We start from the raw sequence: 23,657 nt of genomic DNA, 5'->3' as shown, positions 1-23,657 counted from the left end.
GGACAGCGAGCCAGGACTCCTGGGTTCATTAACTGGCTCTGGGAGATTCTGGGCGGCAGGGAGCGGGGCAGGGGCTCAGTAGGGGGTGCTCTGCTCTGACCATCAGCGCTGGCCCCAGTGCAGTGCTAGGGGACATCAAGCCAGGGGTCCCCATATACCCAACCCCCGCACCCCACCCCAGAGGGGCCGCATCCCAGCGCCGGGCGAGGGGTCCCCAGATAACCAGCCCCTGCACTCCACCCCAGAGGGGCCGCATCCCAGCGCCAGGCGAGGGGTCCCCGGATTACCAGCCCCCGCACCCCACCCCAGAGGGGCCGCATCCCAGCGCCAGGCAAGGGGTCTCCGGATAACCAGCCTCCGCACCCCACCCCAGAGGGGCCACATCCCAGGGCGTGGGGAGCTCACACAAACGCCCGGCAGGGGGCAGCACTGTTTCACACAATACAACCTTGTGGGGTTTATTGCTGATTCCATCCCTCCACTGATACAGTCCCGCCACTGATTCCCATGCAGCACCCTCCACTTTGGGGTTGGGGGTCTGCCCTCTCCTGGTTCGGGGGAGGGGGGGAGAGAAATTTCCATCTCACCGGGAGGGGGCATCCTCGCTCCACATCTGGGCATGCTCCTTGGGGACCATCTGGCTGTGGTATGTGGGGGGACATGGTGTGCATGGGGGGGGGTATCGGGCATCTGGAGCACATCAATTTCAGAGTGTGAAATTAACGAGCTTCCATCCATGATTGATTGGCGGGAGAGACCTGAAGATTAGACAAGATTCCCAGAATGGGGGTGTGGTTTTGGGGGGACAGTGGGAGTGTCTCACCTTGCAACCCCCCCCCCCCACACACACACACTCCCTGCTGTCGGGCCAAAGGAACCGGCCACTTCAGCAGATGGAAAGGGGGGCAGCTTGATCTGCTGTGGGCATCAGTATTGGGGGTTCCCCCCAAGGCTCCCCCAGATCTAGGGGGACAGGCAGCCTGGGAAGGCAGAGGGGACGATGGTGGCGCGGTGTATTCAACTGGAAGAGGGCAGAGGTGGAATCCAGCCCCAGGACAGCGCCGAGTGGGGACAGGGATGGGGGGAAAGGCAGAGAAAGAGGGGACCATGGGGTGGGGGGAAGCAGCACACACTACAGGAGTCTGACCGGGATGCTATTTGTCACAGGAGACCCAGCTCTGACTCCAGCCCCGGCCTCAGGCCTCCACGGGTTGCCGGGCCCCCCCAGCCGCCCGCAGCCCCCCCGGCTCGGTGTACTGGGTCTACTTGTGAGACGGTGTCTCCTCCTTGCTCAGCACCTGTGGGGAGGCAAACGAGATAGCTTGTTTCAGGAAGAACGGGGGAGGGAACCCAGGAGTCATGGCGCCCAGCCCCCCTGCTCTAACCACTAGGCCCCACTCACCTCCCGGAGGATGCGGTCTCTCAGTTCACTGTGGGTGAGGGGTCGTTCCTCTTCCTCACTCCCAGCTTCATATTCCTCCCTGCAGGGGGAGAGAAAGAGAATGAGGGGGCTAAGTATGTGTGAACCCCACTGCCTCCTGCGGAAGACAGAACCCAGGAGTCCTGGCCCCCCAGCTCTACCCCATCCCTCTCCTGGGTCAGGTCTTTCTAGACCATATGTGCTGTGGGTGGGAACCCCCACCCCCGATCCCATGGCTGTAGGGGGTTGGGGGCACGGTGCTTACCCAGCAGTGGGGGGCCGTAGGGGGTACGCTTTGGGGGCATAACCCACCGTCTGCCCCAGGAGCAGTCGAGCCGTCTCTTCGGGGTGGTAGGGCAGATCATAATTCTGGGGGGAGGGGGAAAAGGTTGGGAGATGGTCTGGGGGTGGGGGGGCTCACTTCCTGCCCCCCCACAACCTCCTCGGACCATCCCATCCCCCTGATCCCTGCTCCAACACACATACCCCCACCCCATCCCACTCCCTGCTCCCTCCCACCTGGGACGGATCCCCCCAGCACCAACCTCCACACTTCCTCCCACCTGACACAGACCTGCCCCCTCTGCCCCATCCCACCCCCACGATCCTTCCACCAGCACAAATCTCCTGCCCCTGGTTTCCCCATCCCATCTCCCCCCTCCCTGCCCCTCCATGCCACCGTCCCATCCCCCACCACTGTTGCCAGTACAGATCCCACCCCAGCTTCACCCTATCCACAACGTCCTATCCCCCAGCACACCCCTATGCAGAACCCCGCCTCCCCCCATCCCAGCTGCCCATACCTTGGAGGCCAGGTAGGAGCGCATGGCCAACAGCTCGTGGGCCCGCTGCTCCAGGAGACCCAGGAACACGGAGATGTTCCTGTCCTGCACCACAGCCGAGCCCCCCAGCGCCAAATCCAGCTCCGAGCACTGACAGTCCAGCTTCCTGAACAGCGACCTGATCCCTGCCAGGACAGACAGACAGCCGAGATGCCTGGGTTCTACCCATAGCTTAGGGAGGGGGAGCTGGTGGGTCAGAGCGGGGGCTGGGAGCCAGGACTCCTGGGTTCCTTCTACCCCTGGCTCTGGGAGGGGAGTGGGGTCTAGTGGTTAGTGGAGCAGGGGGGCTGGGAGTCAGGGCTCCTGGGTTCTCTCCCCAGCCCTGGGAGGGGATTTGGGTCCAGTGGTTAGAGCAGGGGGCTGGGATCCAGGACTCGTGGGTTCTACCCATGGCTTACAGAGGCGATGGGGGTCCCGGGACCCCAAACCCCACCCCCCTCCCCGGCTCCGTACCCTCTTTGAGCTGTTCCAGGGTTTTCCTGACCACCTTCTCTTTGCTCAGCAACTCCTGGGCCTCCTGCATGACAGCCTCCTGCTGCATCTCCAGTGCCCGGGTCTGCGCCCACTGATCCTCCTGCTCCTGCTGCTTCTGGGCCTGCACCTCCTGGATCTCCCGGCGCACCTGGGAGGCAGCAGAAGGGTACAGGGAGGGCACGGAAGCGGGGAGGGCATGCAGTGCCAGGCATGGCCCTCGGGGGGGGGCAATTTGGCACCGCCATGGAAGGCAGCAGGGCTGTCTATGGGGGACAGGGCCCCCGAGGGCAGAGCCATGGGGGACAGAGTGAGCAAGGCTGTCTATGGGGGGCAGCATCACTATGGGGGGGAGTGGCGGGCAGGACAGTCCATGGTGCAGAGGGCCCTGGGGAGGAGTTGGGAGGATGCAGGGCTTTCTGGGGGAGCAGGATGCTTGTGGGCAATGGGGGATAGTGCCTATGATGGGGAGAGTGGGTGGCAGGGCTGTCTATAGGGGGCAGAGCCCTGGAGGGTGTTGGGGGCAGGACTGTCTGCGGGGGGCAGAGCCATCGTTGGGGGAAGGCCCCCCTCACCTGGGTGATTCGCTCTCCCAGTCGCTCCAGCTCGTTGTTCTGCTCGTTGACGTAGATGAACTGGGCGAAATTCCGGTCCTCAACTGGGAGGGGGAAGGAGTGTCAGAGCCCCTGGCTGAAGAAACTCCATAGACCCTCCCTCCCGACCAGAAAGGCATCTCCCCCGACACACCCCTCCATTTCCACCAGAGCCAGCCCAACAGACCCCAGCCCTCGGACTGGAGAGAGAGCCCCCCGCCCTGGGGCTGGATCAGAGCCAGCGCCCCCTGCAGGGGAAAGGCCCTGTGTCCCCGGAGCGTCCCCTGGTGCCCCTCACCTGCTATGAATTTCTCCACCAGCACATCCAGATCGTCCTCCCCTGTCAGCTGTTGGATCTCCTTAAAGGCGGTTTCATAGGATTCCAGCAGCTCCTCCCTGGGGTCCCGGTGCTTCCCCTCGGCCTCTTCTTGCTCTGAACGGGGAGTAAACCAGACACGGTCAGTGCCCCTCAGCCACCAAACCCAGGCATCCTGGCTCCCAGCCCCCCTGTTCTAATCACTAGACCCCATTCCCCTCCCAGAGCCAGGAGAAAACCCAGGCGTCCTGGCTAGTACCTCTCTTGCGCTTGGCCTCCAGCGCCTCCTGGGTGAACGTCCGCTCCTGCACCTTGATGTCCAGGAAGTGACGTAAGCGCCGGTCGTGGTCCAGAACCCGCTGCAGCTCCTTCATCTCGGCCCCATACTGGGCCAGGTCCTTCTCCGCCTTCTCCCGCAGCTGCCCCAGCTTGGTCTGGGCCTCGTCCCTGCAGGAGGGGAGGGGAGCAATAGAAGTGGGTACCCTGCCCACAGACAGCCTGCAAAGCCCTTGACAGAACCCAGGCATCCTGGCTCCCAAACCCCACCCTCCCTCTAACCACTAGATCCCATTCCCCTCCCAGAGCCAGGGAGAGAACCCAGGCGTCCTGGCTCCCCCACTCTATACAGTAGGAGATACCAAGACCCCGGCCAACCCTGCCCTTTCCGGGACCCCATGGAGGATGCAGGGGGGCTGTCTCTGCAGCCCGTCTAGCCCTTGGCTGCTGCTGGAGGGGACAGTACCCTGGGGCAAGATCAGACAGGCTAGTGACATGTGCGCGGATGGGATGGCCAATCCTGAGTGCACGGGGCAGTGGGTGGGGTGGGGGGGAGTTCTGGGGCCAGCAGAGGGGCACCCTGGGGACACGAGGGATTGCTGTGGGTCTCCTTGGGGCAAAAATTGGGGATTGGTCCTGCTTTGAGCAGGGGGTTGGACTAGATGACCTCCTGAGGTCCCTTCCAATCCTGATATTCTATGAATCTATGAGGAGGCGCCAGGGGCAGCAGGGGGCACCGCTGGGCCAGCAGGGTGCACCCTGGGGCCCTACCTAGCATCAAAGGCCGAGGAGGAGGAGTCAATCACTGCTCCAATGGCTTTCTGCGTCTCCTGCAGCTCCTGGGAATCAAGGGGAGAAGGTCATGGGCTTCTGGCAGCCAATCAGTTCCCTCCGTTCTGGCCCTGTGTCACAGCAGGATCTCTGTCAGCCAATCAAATCCCTCCGTTCTGGCCCTGTGTCACAGCAGGACTTTCACTGGCCAATCAGACCTCTCCATCCCACACCAATTTCTTAACAAGACCTTTGTTGGCCAGTTAGATCCCTCCATTCCATGCCTACTTCCCACTGGGGCCAGCATCAGCCAACCACAATTCTTCATTTTATGTGCTTCACCAGCCCTACTGGTGGGTGGGGCCAAACTCTGTGTGCTCCTCCCAGTGGTGCCCCAGTTTCCCATGCTGGGCTTGGTGGGGCCTGATGGATCCCTGGTCACCATGTGACAGGCCTGGTGCAGGGGGTCCGTGCAGCTCGAACCATGAAGGGAAAGACGGGGTTAACAGCCACCACCACCGGCTCTAACCGTTAGACCCCACTCCCCACCCCTAAGCCGGGGAGAGAACCCAGACGTCCTGGCTCCCAGACTCCTGCTCCCCTGGCAGAGCTCTCACCCTCTCCAGCCTGCGGTAGAGGTGTTCGAAGCGCCCACGTTCAATACGCAGGGTCTCCAGCTCCTCGCGCAGGCCGGCGTTCAGCGCCAGCTGGGAGTTGAACCGGGCTGATGCCTGACACACGGGGGACAAGAAGCGGGGATGCTGGCGTTAGCCCCCCCACAAGGGCCCAGACAGCTGGAGGAGCCGCCCAACATGGAACAAAGCCTCACTCCCTAGGGCCGGCAACGACACCTAGTCCCCTCCCTGAGCCAGGAGAGAACCCAGGTGTCGTGGCTCCCGTCCCCCCTACCCTCCACTCTAACCACTAGCCCCCACTCCCCTCCCCGAGAGAAAACCCAAGCGTCCTGGCTCCCAGCCCCCTGCTCTAACCACTAGACCCCACTCTCCTCCCAGAGCTTGGGATAGAACCCAGCCCCCCCCGCTCTAACCACTAGGCCCCCCTCTGGCAGTGACAGCCCTACCCCCCTCACCTTGTCCAACTGGTTCTCCAGGGTGCGCACCCTCCTCTGGCCCTGGGCCTTGTGCCGTTGGCTGACTCCTGCGCTGCCCACCTGCTTCGCCAGCCCCGCCAGCCGCTTCTCCCAGCTCCGGATCTGCCAGCGGGGACACACCATTAGGAACCACAGCCCAAGTTCCACGGTCTCACCGCCTGGGGTGCCCCATAGCACCCCCAAGAGTTTCTGCGTGATGCCCAGCAGTGCCCTTTGGGATGGAGAGAGGAAGGGGGGCCTCTTAGCCTGATCCCCCAGGCTCTGTCCCAGAGCATGCTGGGATGCACTGTAGCATCATAAGAACGGCCATACTGGGTCAGATCAAAGGTCCATCAAGCCCAGTATCCTGTTCTCTGACAGTGGCCAGTGCCAGGTGCCCCAAAGGGAATGAAGAGACAGGTTATCATCAAGTGATCTATGCCCTGTCACCCAATCCCAGCTTCTAGCAAACAGAGGCTAGGGACACCATTCCTGTCCATCCTGGCTAATAGCCATTGATGCACCTATCCTCCATGAATCTATCTAGCTCCCTTTTGAACCCCGTTATAGTATTGGCCTTCACAACACACAACATAGTGATCAATGGCTCCATGTCTAGTTGGCAGCCGGTATCAAGTGGAGTGCCCCAAGGGTCGGTCCTGGGGCCAGTTTTGTTCAATATCTTCATAAATGATCTGGAGGATGGTGTGGATTGCACTCTCAGCAAATTTGCGGATGATACTGAACTGGGAGGAGTGGTAGATACGCTGGAGGGGAGGGATAGGATACAGAGGGACCTAGACAAATTGGAGGATTGGGACAAAAGAAATCTGATGAGGTTCAATAAGGATAAGTGCAGGGTCCTGCACTTAGGACGGAAGAACCCAATGCACAGCTACAGACTAGGGACCGAATGGCTCGGCAGCAGTTCTGCGGAAAAGGACCTAGGGGTGACAGTGGACGAGAAGCTGGATATGAGTCAGCAGTGTGCCCTTGTTGCCAAGAAGGCCAATGGCATTTTGGGATGTATAAGTAGGGGCATAGCGAGCAGATCGAGGGACGTGATCGTTCCCCTCTATTCGACATTGGTGAGGCCTCATCTGGAGTACTGTGTCCAGTTTTGGGCCCCACACTTCAAGAAGGATGTGAATAAATTGGAGAGAGTCCAGCGAAGGGCAACAAAAATGATTAGGGGTCTGGAACACATGAGTTATGAGGAGAGGCTGAGGGAGCTGGGATTGTTTAGCCTGCAGAAGAGAAGAATGAGGGGGGATTTGATAGCTGCTTTCAACTACCTGAAAGGGGGTTCCAAAGAGGATGGCTCTAGACTGTTCTCAATGGTAGCAGATGACAGAACGAGGAGTAATGGTCTCAAGTTGCAGTGGGGGAGGTTTAGATTGGATATTAGGAAAAACTTTTTCACTAAGAGGGTGGTGAAACACTGGAATGCGTTACCTAGGGAGGTGGTAGAATCTCCTTCCTTAGAGGTTTTTAAGGTCAGGCTTGACAAAGCCCTGGCTGGGATGATTTAACTGGGAATTGGTCCTGCTTCGAGCAGGGGGTTGGACTAGATGACCTTTTGGGGTCCCTTCCAACCCTGATATTCTATGATTCTATGAACACCCTCTGGCAAGGAGTTCCAGAGGTTGACAGTGTGTTGCGTGAAAAAATACTTTCTTGTGTTTGTTTTAAACCTGCTACCTATTAATTTCATTTGGTGCCCCCTTGTTTTTGTATTATGAGAAGGAGTAAATAACACTTCCTTCTTTACTTTATACCACTCATGATTTATAGACCTCTATCATATCCCCCCTTAGTCGCCTCTTTTCCAAGCTGAAAAATCCCCGTTTTATTAAACTTCCTCATACGGAAGCCGTTCTATACCCCTCATTATTTTTATTGCCCTTTTCTGAACTTTTTCCAATCTATCTTTTTTGAGATGGGGCAACCACATCTGCACGCAGTATTCAAGGTGTGGGCATACCATGGATTTATATAGAGGCGATATGAGATTTTCTGTCTTATCATCTATCCCTTTCTCGATGATTCCCAACATTCTGTTCACTTCTTTGACTGCCGCTGCGCATTGAGTGGATGATCTCAGAGAACTCTCCACAATGACTCCAAGATCTCTTTCTTGAGCGGTAACAGCTAATTTAGACCCCATCATTGTATATGTATAGTTAGGATTATGTTTTCCAATGTGCATTACTTTGCATTTATCAACATTAAATTTCATCTGCCATTTTGTTGCCCAGTCACCCAGTTTTGAGAGATCTTTTTGTAGCTCTTCGCAGTCTGCCTGGGACTTAACTATCTTGAGTAGTTTTCGCAAAAAGAAAAGGAGTACTTGTGGCACCTTAGAGACTAACCAATTTATTTGAGCATGAGCTTTCGTGAGCTACAGCTCACTTCATCAGATGTATACCGTGGAAACTGCAGTTTCCACGGTATACATCTGATGAAGTGAGCTGTAGCTCACGAAAGCTCATGCTCAAATAAATTGGTTAGTCTCTAAGGTGCCACAAGTACTCCTTTTCTTTTTGCGAATACAGACTAACACGGCTGTTCCTCTGAAACCTGTCATTGAGTAGTTTTGTAACATCAGCAAATTTTGCCACCTCACTGTTTACCCCTTTTTCCAGATCGTTTATGAATATGTTAAATAGGACTGGGCCCAGTACAGACCCCTGGGGGACACCACTATTTACCTCTCTCCATTCTGAAAACTGACCATTTATTCCTACCCTTTGTTTCCTATCTTTTAACCAGTTACCGATCCATGACAGAACTTCCCTCTTATCCCATGACTGCTTATTTTGCTTAAGAGCCTTTGGTGAGGGAGCTTGTCGAAGGCTTTCTGAAAATCTAAGTACACTATATCCCCGGATCCCCCTTGTCCACATGCTTGTTGACCCCCTCAAAGAATTCTAGTAGATTGGTGAGGCATGATTTCCCTTTACAAAAGCCATGTTGACTATTTCCCAACAAATTATGTTCATCTATGTGTCTGACAATTTTGTTCTTTACGATAGTTTCAACCAGTTTGCCCGGTATTGAAGTCAGGCTTACTGGCCTGTAATTGCCAGGGTCACCTCCGGAGCCCTTTTTAAAAATTGGTGTCACATTAGCTATCCTCCAGTCATTTGGTACAGAAGCTGATTTAAATGATAGGTAACAGATGACAGTTAGTAGTCCTGCAATTTCATATTTGAGTTCCTTCAGAACTCTTGGGTGAATACCATCTGGTCCTGGTGACTCATTACTGTTTAGTTTATCAATTTGTTCCAAAACCTCCTCTAATGACACCTCAATTTGGGACAGTTACTCAGATCTGTCACCCAAAGAAATGGCTCGGGTTTGGGAATCTCCCTCATATCCTCAAGAGTGAAGACCAATGCAAAGAATTCAGTTAGTTTCTCTGAAACGGCCTTATCGTCTTTGAGTGCTTCTTTAGCATCTCGATCGTCCAGTGGCCCCACTGGTTGTTTAGCAGGCTTTCTGCGTCTGATGTATTTTAAAAAAAATTTGCTATTACTTTTGGAGTCTTTGGCTAGCTGTTCTTCAAATTCTTTTTTGGTTTTTCTAATTATATTTTTACACTTCATTTGCCAGAGTTTATGCTCTTTTCTATTTTACTCATTAGGATTTATCTTCCACTTTTTAACGGATGCCTTTTTGCCTCTCACTGCTTCTTTTACTCTGTTGTCTAACCACGGTGGCTCTTTTTTGGATCTCTTACTATGCTTTTTAAATTGGGGTATACATTTAAGTTGAGCCTCTATTATGGTGTCTTTAAAAAGTTTCCATGCAGCTTGCAGGGATTTTATTTTTGGCACTGTACCTTTTAATTTCTGTTTCACTAACCTCCTCATTTATGTTTAGTTCCCCTTTCTGAAATTGTTCAAGGCCTTGTGGGTAATTCCCCACATAGCATTGTGGGATAGAGGAAGAGCCACACCAAGCCTCCCCTCCAACCCCACCCCACCCTGTCCACTCACCAAGGAACAGGAGAAGGGGGAGCCCTGCCAGGGACACAGTCTGATTGCCGCAGCCCCACTCCCGTCCCCGAGCCAGGAGAGAACCCAGGTGTCCTGATTCCCAGCCCCCCTGCTCTAACCATTAGATCCCACTCCCCTTCCAGAGCCAGGGAGAGAACCCTGGAGTCCTGGCTCTCAGCCCCTCTGCTCTAACCACTACACCACCCTCCCAGGCCAATGGTACCTCATGGTCTAGCTGCGCCACCGTCCTCCTCTCCGCGGCCGCCTGCTCCTCCACCTGGTCCTGGTGTCGCAGCAGGGCACGCAGGCTGCCAGCCTTCTCCTGCTCCCGCTGCCTGTTGGCACGGCCCTCCGCCACCCGCAGCTCCCGCAGCAGCCCCTCCCGCTCCTTCTCTAGCCGTTGCAGGTCGGCCCTGCTGGAGACACCAGGGTGTCCAGCAGAGATGGGGGGCAGGGAGAGGCGCCGGGTGGTGGGCAGCGCCGGATGGTGGCAGTGGTGGGGCCCCATGGCGGAGGGTGGAGGGTAAGCGGAGGCGGCAGGGGCTGGAGCTACTGGAGGGTGTGGAGCTAGTGTGTGTGATTGTGTGTGTGATCTGGTGGGTGTCAGTGTGCAGGATCAGGTGGGAGATGGTGTGTGCGTGATCTGGTGGGTGTCAGAGAGATCTCGTGTGTGATCTATGGTGATCTGTCATGTGTTGGTGGGATCTTGTGTGATCTGGTGTCTGCACAGTGTTGTGTGCAAGTGAGATCTAACGTGGGATCTTGTGGGCAGGTGAGTCTGGGTCACCTGGTTTGTGTGTAAGCTACGGTTTGATCTAATGTGAGAGTGTGGGTGTTCGAGAGTGTGGGTGTTCAAATGTGCGAGCGTGATCTAGTGTGAGCTTGTCTGACTGTATGCATCTGTGTGATCCACTGTGTGTGATCCAGTGTGGGACTCGTGTGTGTGATCTTGTCTGAGCAAGTGTGAGCATGGGAAAGGGGGAGGGCAGAGGGCAGTGACTCAGCCTAGTGTGTGTGTGAGGTGGTGGGGAGTGTTGCTAGGTCCACGTGGGTTGTTAGGGGGCTGAGTGTTACATCAATAACGCATCAGTGTGCAGAGGGGAGTGCGTCAGTCTGTGTTACAGCGTGAGGGGAGTGTTCGTTGCGTTGTATAGGTTTGTGTGTTGAACCTGCCCCCCAGCCTAGTGACCCCAACCCCTGGGATCTTTCCTGGGTCCCTCCCCCTAACCTAGTGATCCCACCCCCAGGGATCATTCCCAGGCCCCTCCCCACAGCCCGGTGACCCTGCTGTCAGGGATAATTCCCAGGTTTCCTGCCCCAGCTCGGTGACCTGGGCCCCAGGGATCATTCTCAGGTCTCCTGCCCTAGCCCGATGACCCTGGCCCCAGGGACTGCAGGGGGGTACCTACAGCTGTTTGCGGATGGTCTCCTGGGACTGCAGGGTGTAGGCATGGCGGTCGCCTGCTAGCAGCCGGAACTGGCGCTGCAGTTTGGCCAGCTCACTCTCGGCTGGGGGCGTGAGATGGGGGGGTCAGAAAAGGGAGGAAGGGAATAGTTAGAGAAGGCAGCAGACGAGTCTGAGGCCTTTGTCATCTGAGGCCAAGATTCTTTGTCTTGTCACACCAAGGCCCCGTGACATCACGCCAAGGCCATGCCCCGTCACGCCAAGGCCTCATCATGTCATGCCAAGGTCTGCCGTGGCCTCACCCTGTCATGCCAATACCCCATCCCATCACGCCAAGACCCCTTATCATACCAAGGTCCCACTTCCAAGGTTCCACATCTTGGAGTGAAACGTTGGCGTCATCCCAGCCATGGGACAATGCCCCATGCCAGGACAGAGTTGGATATCTGGGGATCGGAGGGGCTAAAGGCAGAGGGCAGGGCCGGGTTCTGATCTCAGCCCCAACCCCCCTCGGGGCCAATCCAGAGTCACTCCTGACTGCAATGGGGACAGAGCCAGGTTCTGATCTCAGCCCTCTGGGGTCAATCTGGAGTCATTCCTGTTTGCAATGGGGGCAGGACCAGGTTCTGATCTCAGCCCCCTGGGGTCAATCCAAAGTCCGTTAAGTGCAGTGATCTGGCTAAGTGAGGTGCTGCCCCCATCCCCAGAGGCAGGATTGGTCCTCTGGCCACCAGCCTTGCTGCCCCCCTCCCAGATGCCTTCCCCACAGCCTCTGGCATCCTGGCAGGGAAGGACACGTCCCCCAGCATGGGGGGGAACCCCTTGCCCTGGCTGGGCTGATGGGGTAGTGCTGGGAGGGCCAGGGTATTGTTACCACCAGCTCCTGGGACCGAGGGCACGGGGCAGGGGTCGGACAGAGATGTGGGGCAGGGAGAGAAAACAGGGCGGGCAGCAGAGTGGTAGGGTCATGAGTGGGGAGCCCCATGTAGCACTGGAACAACATGCTGTGGGGCACTGGAGCCAGAGAACAGGGGGTAGGGCCACACAGCAGTACTGGGCATGGGGCCATGCTGGGGGTAGGGCCATGCAGAGTGCATGGGGCGGGAAGGCCATGGGGTGGGTACCAGGGGGCAGAGCACTGAGAAGGGGCCGTACAGGAATCACTGTGGGGGCAGAGCACAGGAGGCGGGGCCACACATGGGCACTGGGCGGCAGAGTACAGGGGGCGGGGCCACGCTGAGGGCAGCGGCAGCAAGTCCAAGCCGGAGGCAGTGGGGTAGCTCCCATTCTGTCTGCTGGCAACCAGGAGATGCCAACCCGTAGACTTCCCACAAAGCCCTGGGGCAGAGCCATTACCGATGCCCTCCAGGTCCAGGTCGCTGCCCTCCGAGCGGGTACTTGAGGCGGATCGGTGCAGTGGCATCTTTTCCTCCTCCTCCTCGCCGACAGGTGGCCAAGAAAGAACAGTGAGGAGAGAGAGAGAGAGAGGGCTTTTAACTGGATCCCGGCTGCCACGGCCCAGAGAGAGACGGGGGTGCAGGGGGTGTGGCTGGACATTGGGGGCACGCCGGGGGTGCCCAGCCCAGCACTGGGGCATCAGGAGAGGGGGTAACCTCCTGAGGCTCTGGAGCAGCCCTCGCGCTGTCAGGCATGTGGCTGATTCTGGGGTGGGGCGTCGCGAGCCGAGGCTAACGCTGCCCCCATCCCCCACCTCGTGCTTTGGAGGGGCTGGAGAAGGCATGGGGTTGGTGCATAGGCTAGGAGGGTTTAAGGAGTTGGTGGGGTGGGATTGCGGGGGAAGGTTCAGGGAGCTGTGGAGTTTGGGAGGCGGTCATTTGGGAGCAAAGGATTAGGTGGTTTGTTCTGTGGCTGGGGGCAGATTCAGGTGGTCAGGGCGAGTTTTGGGGGAAGGTTCGGGGGACTCGGGAGAGTTTAGGGGGAAAGTTCAGGGGTCAGTGGTGAGTTGGGGAGAAGGTTCGGGGGTCGGTGGTGAGTTGGGGAGAAGGTTTGGAGGCTCAGGGGAGAGTTTGGGGGGAAGGTTCAGGGTGGGGGGAGATCTGGGATCCAATTTCCTTCCTAGCCCCAGTACTCCCCACCCTTGGGTGCAGGGATTTACCTCACTCTCCGGCAGCCAGTCCGGGGGGGATGGTCAGTGGGCTCGGGGCAGCCCGTGCCAGGCACAGGGAGGTGCGGGGATCACTCCTGGCCTCTCCTCGCCTGCCAGCATCCCGGTCCCCACTACCCTGCACTGCCCGAGTTGTTAGCAACCGTCTCCAGGAAGCAGAAATACCTCAGCCAATGAGGGGAGAGGACAGAGCCCTGGGGGGAGAAAAGGAGGGCGTGTCAGATTAGGGGGAACAGGAGAGCCATGCTGGAAAATCCTCTTTATTCCCCCCACCAACCTCCCACCTCCCTTTCCCCCACTCCACCCCACACCCATCCCCTCTCCCCCCTCCCCACCCCACTCCAACCACAAACACACCCCCATCCCTCCCGCCCCCAGCCATGCAGAATGTCTACACTGCAGGGGGGGACAGAGGGCTGGGAGCCAGGACTCCTGGGTTCTATCCCCGCTCTGGGAGGGAAGTGGGACCTAGTGGTTAGAGGGGTGCGATGGATGGATGAACAGGGACTCAGGAGGTATTTATTTCCAAGCCAGGGAGCCCCCAGGTGCCTGTACCAGGGATGGCAGGTTGGGGTTGGGTCCTGCTGGGGTGGGGGATGCCAGGATGTGGGGGAGGAGCCAAGGGACAGCAGAGCTGGGGCCACAGGGTGAGGGAGGACACTTGACACTGCCCCCTTCCCCAGCGGTTCTGTGTCCCGATGGGATGGCTGCTCTGTCACGACCACAGGGGGCGCCATTGCTGCTCAGGGTTGTTTCATTTCACCTCGGCGCCCTCAGGCCATGCTAATACTCTGTCCCATGTTTGCCCCCTCCTGTCATGCCAACACACCATCAGGTCACGCCAAGGCCCAATTACCCCAAAGCACATCAGGTTACAGCAAGACACCATCCCATCTGACCATGGCCCCAGAAGCTCCCGCTACACCCCAGCTACAGCAGGCCATGGCAAGCCAAGGCCCCATCATGTCACGCCATGGCCCCATCAAGTCACACCATGGTCCTGACAGGTCACACCAAGGCCACATCACTCCACAGTCCTGTCACACCAAGCACATGGCAGGTCATGCCATCATGCCAAGGCCCCATCCAAGTCCCCAGCTGGTCACACCAAGGTTCCAGCTGGTCACACCAAAGTCCCGTCCAATCACACCAAGACCCCAGCAGGTCATGCCAAGGCCCCAGTGGCCCCATCATGCCACGCCAAGGCCCCGTCATGCCAAGACCCTGTCATGCCAAGGCCCCATCAGGTCACGCCAAGGCCCCGGCACGCCAAGGCCCCGGCAGCTCACACCAGGGTCCCGTCATGCCAAGGCCCCAGCAGCTCACACCAGGGTCCCGTCATGCCAAGGCCACAGCAGCTCACACCAGGGCCCCATCATGCCAAGGCCCCGGCAGCTCACACCAAGGCCCCATCATGCCAAGGCCCCGACAGCTCACACCAAGGCCCCATCATGCCAAGGCCCCGGCAGCTCACATGAAAGTTCCGTCATGCCAAGGCCCCGTCAGGTCACAGCAAGGCCCCGTCAGGTCACAGCAAGGCCCCGTCATGCCAAGGCCCCGGCAGCTCACATGAAAGTTCCGTCATGCCAAGGCCCCGTCAGGTCACAGCAAGGCCCCGTCAGGTCACAGCAAGGCCCCGTCATGCCAAGGCCCCGGCAGCTCACATGAAAGTTCCGTCATGCCAAGGCCCCGTCAGGTCACAGCAAGGCCCCGTCAGGTCACAGCAAGGCCCCGTCATGCCAAGGCCCCGGCAGCTCACACGAAAGCCCCGTCACACCAAGGCCCTGGCAGCTCACATGAAAGTTCCGTCATGCCAAGGCCCCGGCAGCTCACACCAAGGCCCCGTCAGGTCACACCAAGGCCCCGTCATGCCAAGGCCCCGGCAGCTCACATGAAAGCCCCCTCATGCCAAGGCCCCGGCAGCTCACACCAAGGCCCCGACAGCTCACACCAAGGCCCCGTCATGCCAAGGCCCCGGCAGCTCACACGAAAGCCCCCTCATGCCAAGGCCCCGGCAGCTCACACCAAGGCCCCGACAGCTCACACCAAGGCCCCGTCATGCCAAGGCCCCGGCAGCTCACACGAAAGCCCCCTCATGCCAAGGCCCCGGCAGCTCACACGAAAGCCCCGTCACGCCAAGGCCCCGGCAGCTCACACCAAGGCCCCGTCATGCCAAGGCCCCGGCAGCTCACATGAAAGCCCCGTCACGCCAAGGCCCCGGCAGCTCACACCAAGGCCCCGCCAAGTCACGCCAAGGCCCCAAACCCTGCCCTGGGGGTGATGGGGTGTCTCACCAGGAGGCCAGGAGAGGCAAGGGGGCGTGGCTAGTTCAGGGGGCGGAGCCTGGCGTCACTCCCACCCCCAGACTCCCAAATCACCACCCTGAGCAAGATGGACCGATGTTGCGCATGCGCTGTCCCAACAGCTTCCCTCCCTCCTCCCCCCACCCTCCACCGAGGCCTCGCCCAGTGCGCAAACCCCGCCCTTCTCGGCTTCCCCCGTCCTCCAGCGGGCGCCCCGCGCATGCGCGATTCCTCCCTCCCTGGTCTGTGGCGGGAGTCGGGACGGGAGCGGTGTGCTGGGCCTGGGAAGTGGATGGAGCGCTGCGATTGGGAGCACTGGGGCACGTGCACAGCTGGGGCCCTGGACGCACTGGGGCGCGTGCACAGCTAGGGGGATGGTGTATTGGGGGTGGGGTGCATAGAGGAGTGGGGTGCACAGCTGGGGAGCCGTGGATGCATGGGGCACGTGCATAGCTGAGGGGGGCGGGTGCATAGAGGAGTGGGGTGCACAGCTGGAGTGCTGGATGCCTTGGGAAGCAGGGTGCACGGATGGGGGGGGCAGGTGCACGGGTAGGAGGCCAGGGGCATAGGGAAGCAAGTGCACAGCTGGGGGGCTGGGTGCATTGTGGCACGTGCATAGCTGGGGGAGTTGGGTGCATTGGTTGAGGGGAGATACACAGCTGGGGGGCTGAGTGCATTGGGGAGTGGGTATCAAGGGGTAGGGTGTTAGTCTGTATCCACAAAAACGAGGAGCCCAGTGGCATCTTAAGGACTAACAGATTTATTTGGGCTTTAAGGTGGCACCAGACTCCTTGTTATTTTTGGGGAGCGGGGTGCACAGCTGGGGTGCTGGGTGCATTGGGGCAGTGTGCACTGAGGCGCGTACATAGCTGGGGGCAGGTGTATTGAGTGGGTGGGGTGCATAGCTGGGGGAGCCAGGTGCATTGGGCAGGTGGGGTGCACCGGGAAGCAGGGTGCAACAGATGGGGGGGCAGGTGTATGAGCGGGGTGCTGGTACAGCTGTGTGAATACACCCAGAAGTGGGTTGGGCTGCTGGGGGCTGTGTGACTCATGGGCCTCTGGTCACACACCCCCCCACACACACACACACCACGCAACACCCCAGCACAGGAAACCACCAAACCCGACCACCCCACCCGCCCATCTGTGTTTGTCCCATCACAGCGGTTGCCATGCTGCTTGCAATGACTGTTGCCAGGGCACCATGTGCCTGATTGGGCTGCGGGTTCAGGGGACAGGATGTTGAGTGCGGAGATGATGATACATGGGTCTGCTTTCCTATTGCCCCATCTCCGCCCCCTTGAGCTCTCTGCCTGAGGTACCTGGGGTCGCCACCAGGGCCCCCCGCAACAGCCAAGCCAGGGTGGGGAGGGGCAGCTGCATCCATGGGTATTTGCCTTCTGCTCACTGCTGAGCTCTAGATCCCATTCCACTCCCAGTGCTGGGATAGAACCCAGGAGTCCTGGCTCCCAGCCCCCGTCCCTGCGTTTTAACCACTCCCCAAGATAAAGAGCTGTTTATTTCTATTCCTAGTTCCCCAGCACGGGCTCCTTATTTTGTGCAAACCTCAATGGGGAAGTGAAAGCCCCAGTTGCCCAGGGGAGGGGGAATCTTATTAACTCTTTAAAAGTGGGGTTCACAGACCCCATTAACCTGCCCTCTTTGCTGTCCAGGATTGGGGTCCCTGGCTGGCCCCGGGGGACTAGTGTCCCATAGCCCTTCCCATCTGCCATCCATTGTGGGGGGGTTTGCAGTGGTGGAGTGAAATTTACGGGTTCTGTTCAAATGTTGGGGGGGTCTTTTATGACGGGGCACAAACTCCTGCAGTTTGCTTCCCGACTTTACCTGGGGCGGGGGGCTTGGGGGGAATGATTTTGGCCGGCAGCAAAGTCTTCGGGGAGGATGCTGGGCATTGTTCTGGGGGGTTACCACGTTGAGGGGGGTGGATCGCTCTGGGGGTTCCCCTGCGTTCGGGGATGCCCCCCCCGGGGAGTGGAAATCCAGGGGGTTGTACTTCGCCAGACACACGCCAGCCCCGTCCGGCCCCTCCCTGCTGGGGCGGCTGCCAGGGGTAGGGCTGGGGAGCGGGAGGAGGATTCAGACGGGCAGAGAGAGAGGGCTAGAGGCAGCCGGCGCGAAAGAGGAGAGACCCCCCCCAGCCCTTCTGCAGCGCCAGGTATCCCCCACCCCCTCCAGCGGGGGGGACCTGCCCCCTTTCACTCTGTCCTGGGGGGGACCTGCTCCCTGCCCCCCTCCAACTCCCCGCTGGGGGACCTGCCCCCTTTGACTCCCTGCTGGGGGACCTGCCCCCTGCCCCCCTTGACTCCCTGCTGCGGGACCTTCTCCCCCTTAACTCCCCGCTGGGGGACCTGCCCCCCTTAACTCCCTGCCCTGCTGGGGTCCTGCCCCTTTACCACCCTGCAGGAGGGGAGATGCCTCTGTCTGTCTGTGGGTCGGTCGGTCGGTCGGTCTCTGTCTGGACGTTTTCTTTGCGGAGTGTAAAAGTTCTGCACTAGCTGCTGTGCGGGGGGGCGGTCCCAGGACTCTGGCTGCTCCCCCCAACTTCCATGCTCTTGGTTTAGAGGGGAAGAAACAACCCCTGAACCCCTGCCCCGGGCGCTATGCGGCCTCTGGTAGCCCCTCCCGCCCACAGCATCCCCTCCCCCAGCACACGCAGCGCCCCACCCAACACCCCCCCCAGCACACACAGTGCCTTCCTACCCCACCCAACCACCCCAGCACATGCAGCGCCCCCCCTTAACACCCAACACCCCCCCGCCACACAGTGCCTTCCTACCCCACCCAACCACCCCAGTACACGGAGCACCCCCCAGGTACACCCAGCTCCCCCCCAGCACACACAGTGCCACTCCAGCCCACCCAATCCCCCCCAGCACACGCAGCGCCCCCAGGTACGCCCAACTCCCCCCCCAGCACACAGTGCCACTCCAGCCCACCCAATCCCTCCCAGCACACGCAGCGCCCCTCCCCCATGAACACCAACCCCCCCCAGTCCGCCCAACCCCTGCCCCCAAAGTGCATACAGCCCTAGAGGAGGGCCCTGTTTCTGGATCCATCCAGCCCTTGGACTCTGCTCTGCTTGGTGTCTGTGGACCCCCATCCCACTAGGAGCTGGGCTGAGACCAATGGACTCCCACAGTGGGATAGAAGTTGGCGCCCCCTGGAGGGGAAAGGCCCCATGCCCCATTCGCTGCCCCCCTGAGCCAGCCAGTCCCTGCCCTGGGGCTGGATGGGAGCCGGCGCCCCCTAGAGGAGAAAGGCCCCGAGCCCCATTCCCTGCCCCCCTGAGCCAGCCTGTCCCCTGCCCTGGGACCGGATGGGAGCCGGCGCCCAGAGGGGAGAGGCCCTGGGCCCGTTCAGTGAGGCAGCCAGTCCCAGCCAGGCCATCACCACTGCAATCAATGGTCAGTTGTTTGTGTCTCTTCAATGGTGTCTTGATTTAGAACAGAAAATACTAACTTGTGGCTGAACGGCCCCGGGCTGGGAGCCAGGCCGGTCACCAGCACTGCCGGGCAGGGCTGGGGCTGCCTTTGAGGGGGTTACTGTGACTCAGAGTGGCCCCCAGTGCCCCTATGGGGGGTGCCGTGCTGCAGGGAGCAGGGCGGGGGGCTCAGCGGGGGATGCTGGGCTGCAGGGAGCTGGCAGGGAGTCAGCAGGGGGCACTGGGCTGCAAGGAGTGGGCAGGGACTCAGCAGGGGGTGCTGGGGCGGGGGGCTCAGCAGAGGGCGTTGGGCTGCGGGAAGCAGGGCAGGGGCTCAGCAGAGGACGTTGGGCTGTGGGGAGTGGGGCAGGGGGCTCAGCAGGGGGCGCTGGGCTTCAGGGTGCTGGGGCAGGGGCAGGGGGCTCAGCAGAGGGCGTTGGGCTGCGGGGAGCAGGGCAGGGGGCTCAGGAGGGGGCGCTAGGCTGTGGGGAGTGGGGCATGGGGCTCAGCAGGGGGCGCTGGGCTGTGGGGAGCAGGGCAGGGGGCTCAGCAGGGGGTGCTGGGGCAGGGGGCTTAGCAGAGGGCGTTGGGCTGCGGGGAGCAGGGCAGGGGGCTCAGGAGGGGGCACTGGGCTGCGGGGAGCGGGGCGTGGGGCTCAGCGGGGGTGCTGGGCTGTGGGGAGCAGGGCGGGGGGCTCAGCAGAAGGTGCTGGGCTGCAGGGGGCGGGGGACTCAGCAGGGGGCGCTGTGGTGCAGGAAGCAGGGCGGGGGGCTCAGCAGGGGGTGCTGGGCTGCGGGGAGTGGGGCGGGGGGCTCAGCAGAAGGCGCTGGGCTGCGGGGAGCAGGGCAGGGGGCTCAGGAGGGGGCGCTAGACTGCGGGGAGAGGGGCAGGGGGCTCAGCAGAGGGCGCTGGGCTGCAGGGAGCGGGGCAGGGGGCATTGGGCTGTGGGGAGCAGGGCGGGGGGCTCAGCAGGGGGCGCTCTCCCCAGTCAGCACAGACTCTAGGGGGTGCTGTGCTCACGGATGCAGCATGTTTGAAACGAGCTGTAATACTGAGGCTGTGCTCTGTAAATATTTCCTATTTCCCCCACAAACTGGGGGTGAACCCTGCCACAGTCCCAACTGATTCATTTTGGCCTGCCTCAATTCACCGGCGGGGGGTCCCTGTATAAAGTGCCATCCTACATGGAAACATGGGGTGGGGGGAGCTGGCCTGAACCCAACCCCAGAGGCCGATGGAGCCGGGGGGGAGGGCGGGATTCCCACATGCCCCAGCTGAGAGGCCAGGAACAAATTGGGAATTCCTGAGTAGGACGAAATATTCAGTGCTAAATTGATAGGCCCATCTACCCCAGTATCCTGTCCCCTCCCTGCCCCCCGGATCAGACCTCTGGGCTCATCTACCCCGGGATCCCGCCCTGCCATCTCATAAATGGGGAGGCTGGGAGCCAGGACTCCTGGGTTCTCTGCCTGGTTCTGGGAAGGGAGTGGGGGTCAATCCAGTCCCACACCCAGCACTCACATGATCCTGAAGCATCTGGAACCCATTAGGGGAGGCTGGGACAGAGGGATGTTTGTGTGTGTGCATGGGGGGTGGGGAGTGGAGTCAGAGATTCGGGGCGGGACGGTGCCTGGGGGGGTGCTGGGAACTTCCCACCTCAGAGTTAGTCTTCCCCTTTGGATTGGAACCGGGAAGTGCGTGGGGACGAGCAGGAGACCGGGGAGGGGGGCGTGGAAGGACTGGGGGGTAGCCAGGAATCCGGGGGGACAGGGGTGTGGGCTGGCTCCTGGCTGGTTTGTGGGGAAAGGCCTGGGGGATGTCCTGACGAGGGGGGGTGTGAGGATCTGGCCCAGGCCTCAGGAGGTGTTTGGGCATGGGCACGTTCCCCATTGACACCCGCTATCTCTGACCCCCCCCCAGCACTCGCCATGAGCTTCCTCCTCTTTGCCATCACGGGCCTGCACGTCCTCATCCTCGTGCTGCTCTTCGTTGCCACTCTGGACAAGGTGAGACGCCCCACCGCCCCCCCCACGCCAGGCAGAGAACCCAGGTGTCCTGGCTCCCAGCTTCCTTGATCTAACCATCAGCCCCCACTCCCCTCCCAGAGCCAGGGAGAGAACCCAGGAGTCCTGGCTCCCAGCTTCCCTGCTCTAACCACCAGCCCCCACTCCCCTCCTAGAGCCAGGGAGAGAACCCAGGTGCCCTGGCCCAAGTCCCCAGGCAGGGGGAGGGGAGGCCATCTCAGGGCCCTGTGCTAACCCCCTTGTCCCCCCAGTCGTGGTGGGTGCTGCCGGATGATGAGACCGTCAATCTGTGGTACGACTGTCTGTACGACAACAGCACCCAGAGCTGGGTGTGCGCCTCTGTTGCCGACAGCCGTGAGTGGGGGTCCCGGAGTGGGGCAGGGAATGGCTGGGGTTGTTCTGGGATGGGGGGGAAGGGGGTGGTAAGCATGAGGGGGAGTGCCAGGGGGCACTGACAGGATGGGGTGGTCCCAGATACTCTGGGCCAGCCGCACCACACTCCAGAGGGGCTGCATCTCTGTGCCGGGCGAGGGGTCCCCGTATACCCAGCCCCCGTGTCCCACCCCAGAGGGGCTGCGTCCCAGCACTGGGGGAGGGTCCTGTATACCCAGCCCACGTGCCCCACCCCAGAGGGGCCACATCTTGGCACCGGGCAAGGGGTCCCTGTATACCCAGCCCCCGCACCTCGTGCCCCACCCTGGGTGCGGGGGGGGAGTCCCTAAACACACAGCCCCCGTGTCCCACCCCAGAGGGGCCACGTCCCAGCGCCGGGGGGGGGTCCCTAAACAACACAGCCCCCATGTCCCAACCCAGAGGGGCTGCGTCCCAGCACCGGGGGAGGGTCCTGTATACCCAGCCCACGTGGCCCACCCCAGAGGGGCCACATCCTGGCACCGGGCAAGGGGTCCCTGTATACCCAGACCCCGCACCTTACCCCAGAGGGGCCACGTCCGGGCGAGGGGACTGTGGTCTCACCAGCGGCTGTTCCTTGGTCCCCAGAGTGGCTCCATGCCGTCCAAGCCCTCATGGTCCTGGCTCTGCTCTTCTCCAGCTTCGCCTTCATCCTCTTCATGTACCAGCTCTACACCATGGAGCGTGGGGGGCTCTTCTACGCCACCGGCGTCTGCCAGCTCTTGGCCTGTGAGTGCCCAGCCCTGCGCCATGCAAGGGGGCCCTGTGTAACCAGCCCCCGCACCCTGCCCCAGGGGGGCCGTGTCACAGCACCACTTTTCTCCCCAGCTCTGGGAGGGGAGTTGGGTCTAGCGGTGTCAATGTGGTGGGGGGGCTGGGAGCCGGGACTCCTGGGTTCTATCCCTGGCTCTGGGAGGGGAGTTGGGTCTAGTGGTGTCAATGTGGTGGTGGTGGGGGGGGGGGGGGGCTGGGAGCCGGGACTACTGGGTTCTATCCCTGGCTCTGGGAGGAGAGTGGGGGCTAATGGTTAGAAGGTGGGGGCTGGGAACTAGAACTCCTGGGTTCTATTCCCAGCTCTGGGAGGGAAGTGGGGGCTAGTGGTTAGTGGGGGTGGGCTGGGAGTCAGGACGCCTGGCTGCTCTGGCCTGAACCTGCCCCTCACCCCTCCTTTCTCTGTTGTCCCCCCCTCACCCCCGGTGCAGGTCTCTCGGTGTTCACAGCCGCCTTGATCTACGCCATCCACGTGAGCAAATTCCACCACCACCGGCAGCCGGGCGGCTCCTTTGGCTACTGCTTCGTGCTGGCCTGGCTGGCCTTCCCCCTGGCGCTGCTCAGTGGCATCATGTACATCCACCTCCGCAAGAGGGAGTGACCCCTGCCCCCATCGTGGGGGGGCTGCTCCTGACCATGGCCCATGCTGGGGTGGGGGAGTCATCCTCATGGGCTGATCCCTTCCCCCTGCCCCAGAGCAGCCTGGCTGTCACACACCACTGGGGCCCTGGAGCCTGTCCTGGCCACACCCAGCTCCCTTCGCCTTGCCTGTGCCGGGGCACCCAGGGTCGGGTCCCCCTCTGCATGGGCACCTGCTCTCCTCCCACCCATGGCCAGGGCTCCCTCCTGCCCCCATGACAAGGCCCCCTGGCCATCCCCTGTTCCCCAGCCTGTTGTGGGTGGGACAACCCAAGCCATTCCCCTGGTCATGGAGAGGATCCCCCCGGCTGGGGTGACACTGTCCAATCATCTTGCTGAACACGCTGGGGATGGGGCCCCTGGCCATGCCTTACAAATCTAGGTGCCACGCCCCTGAACATCACATAGAAATCTGGGGGGGTGTCACACCCCTTGCCCATGGCTGGCAGAGATGGGGGGCAGGGCTTAGCCAAGCCGCAGCCCCTAGTCCAGAACATGGCTTATAAATCTGGGGTCCGCCCCTCCTTGACAGGTGGCAGTTCCACAGTGCTGCACCCTTCACTCCTCAGGAAGGAGGCAGGCACCAGAGGGGTGGTCCCAGGGAAGGGATACCCCTTCTTCCCCGAGGTGGGGATTTCTGGGCTCCCAGGGGGCTATGGGGAGCCTTCCTTCGGCAGCATCTCAGTGCACGGCTTCTGTCCAGCCCCGTGCCTGGGCTCCATCATTTATACGTTTGGACAATAAAAAAGTGACCTTA

General features: G+C 60.6%; 3 protein-coding genes across 7 annotated transcripts in view; 1 reads left to right on the top strand and 2 right to left on the bottom strand.

Annotated features, from left to right (window-relative positions):
• MYADM (myeloid associated differentiation marker) overlaps positions 1 to 1,230 on the bottom strand; it is an 11,039-nt gene extending 9,809 nt beyond the window's left edge. The window contains exon 1 of the mRNA XM_048832630.2: positions 1,148 to 1,230. The gene's annotated coding sequence lies outside the window, so the exon portion shown is untranslated. The remainder of the gene's footprint in view (positions 1 to 1,147) is intronic.
• ODAD1 (outer dynein arm docking complex subunit 1) lies at positions 428 to 22,159 on the bottom strand. Of its 4 annotated transcripts, none has more exons than XM_048832585.2 (15): positions 22,055 to 22,159; positions 13,302 to 13,504; positions 12,542 to 12,620; positions 11,190 to 11,289; positions 10,004 to 10,193; positions 5,780 to 5,902; positions 4,690 to 4,757; positions 3,902 to 4,089; positions 3,625 to 3,759; positions 3,309 to 3,391; positions 2,716 to 2,884; positions 2,224 to 2,387; positions 1,686 to 1,789; positions 1,403 to 1,481; positions 428 to 1,298 (listed from the first exon to the last, which is right to left on the bottom strand). In XM_048832585.2, exons 3-15 carry the CDS (start codon positions 12,606 to 12,608, stop codon positions 1,263 to 1,265), a joined length of 1,506 nt encoding a protein of 501 aa, XP_048688542.2. In that variant the 5' UTR covers positions 12,609 to 12,620; positions 13,302 to 13,504; positions 22,055 to 22,159; the 3' UTR covers positions 428 to 1,262. The 4 variants fall into 4 exon arrangements, with proteins under 4 accessions (XP_048688542.2, XP_048688541.2, XP_074978527.1 ...); XM_048832584.2 differs by lacking the exon at positions 22,055 to 22,159 and adding an exon at positions 5,307 to 5,420 and having other exon boundaries at positions 12,542 to 12,623; positions 13,302 to 13,503; XM_075122426.1 differs by lacking the exon at positions 22,055 to 22,159 and adding an exon at positions 5,307 to 5,420 and having other exon boundaries at positions 13,302 to 13,501.
• EMP3 (epithelial membrane protein 3 (MAM blood group)) lies at positions 17,680 to 23,657 on the top strand. Of its 2 annotated transcripts, none has more exons than XM_048832669.2 (5): positions 17,680 to 17,789; positions 20,976 to 21,061; positions 21,331 to 21,433; positions 22,079 to 22,219; positions 22,693 to 23,657. In XM_048832669.2, the coding sequence occupies exons 2-5, from the start codon at positions 20,984 to 20,986 to the stop codon at positions 22,860 to 22,862; spliced, it is 492 nt and encodes a 163-aa protein (XP_048688626.2). In that variant the 5' UTR covers positions 17,680 to 17,789; positions 20,976 to 20,983; the 3' UTR covers positions 22,863 to 23,657. The 2 variants fall into 2 exon arrangements, with proteins under 2 accessions (XP_048688626.2, XP_074978531.1); XM_075122430.1 differs by lacking the exon at positions 17,680 to 17,789 and adding an exon at positions 19,016 to 19,038.

Source organism: Caretta caretta, chromosome 23 (assembly GCF_965140235.1).
Source record: "Caretta caretta isolate rCarCar2 chromosome 23, rCarCar1.hap1, whole genome shotgun sequence".
NCBI lineage: Eukaryota > Metazoa > Chordata > Testudines > Cheloniidae > Caretta > Caretta caretta.
The sequence above is the reverse complement of the archived record's forward strand: the minus strand, read 5'-3'. Positions and strand labels throughout refer to the sequence as shown.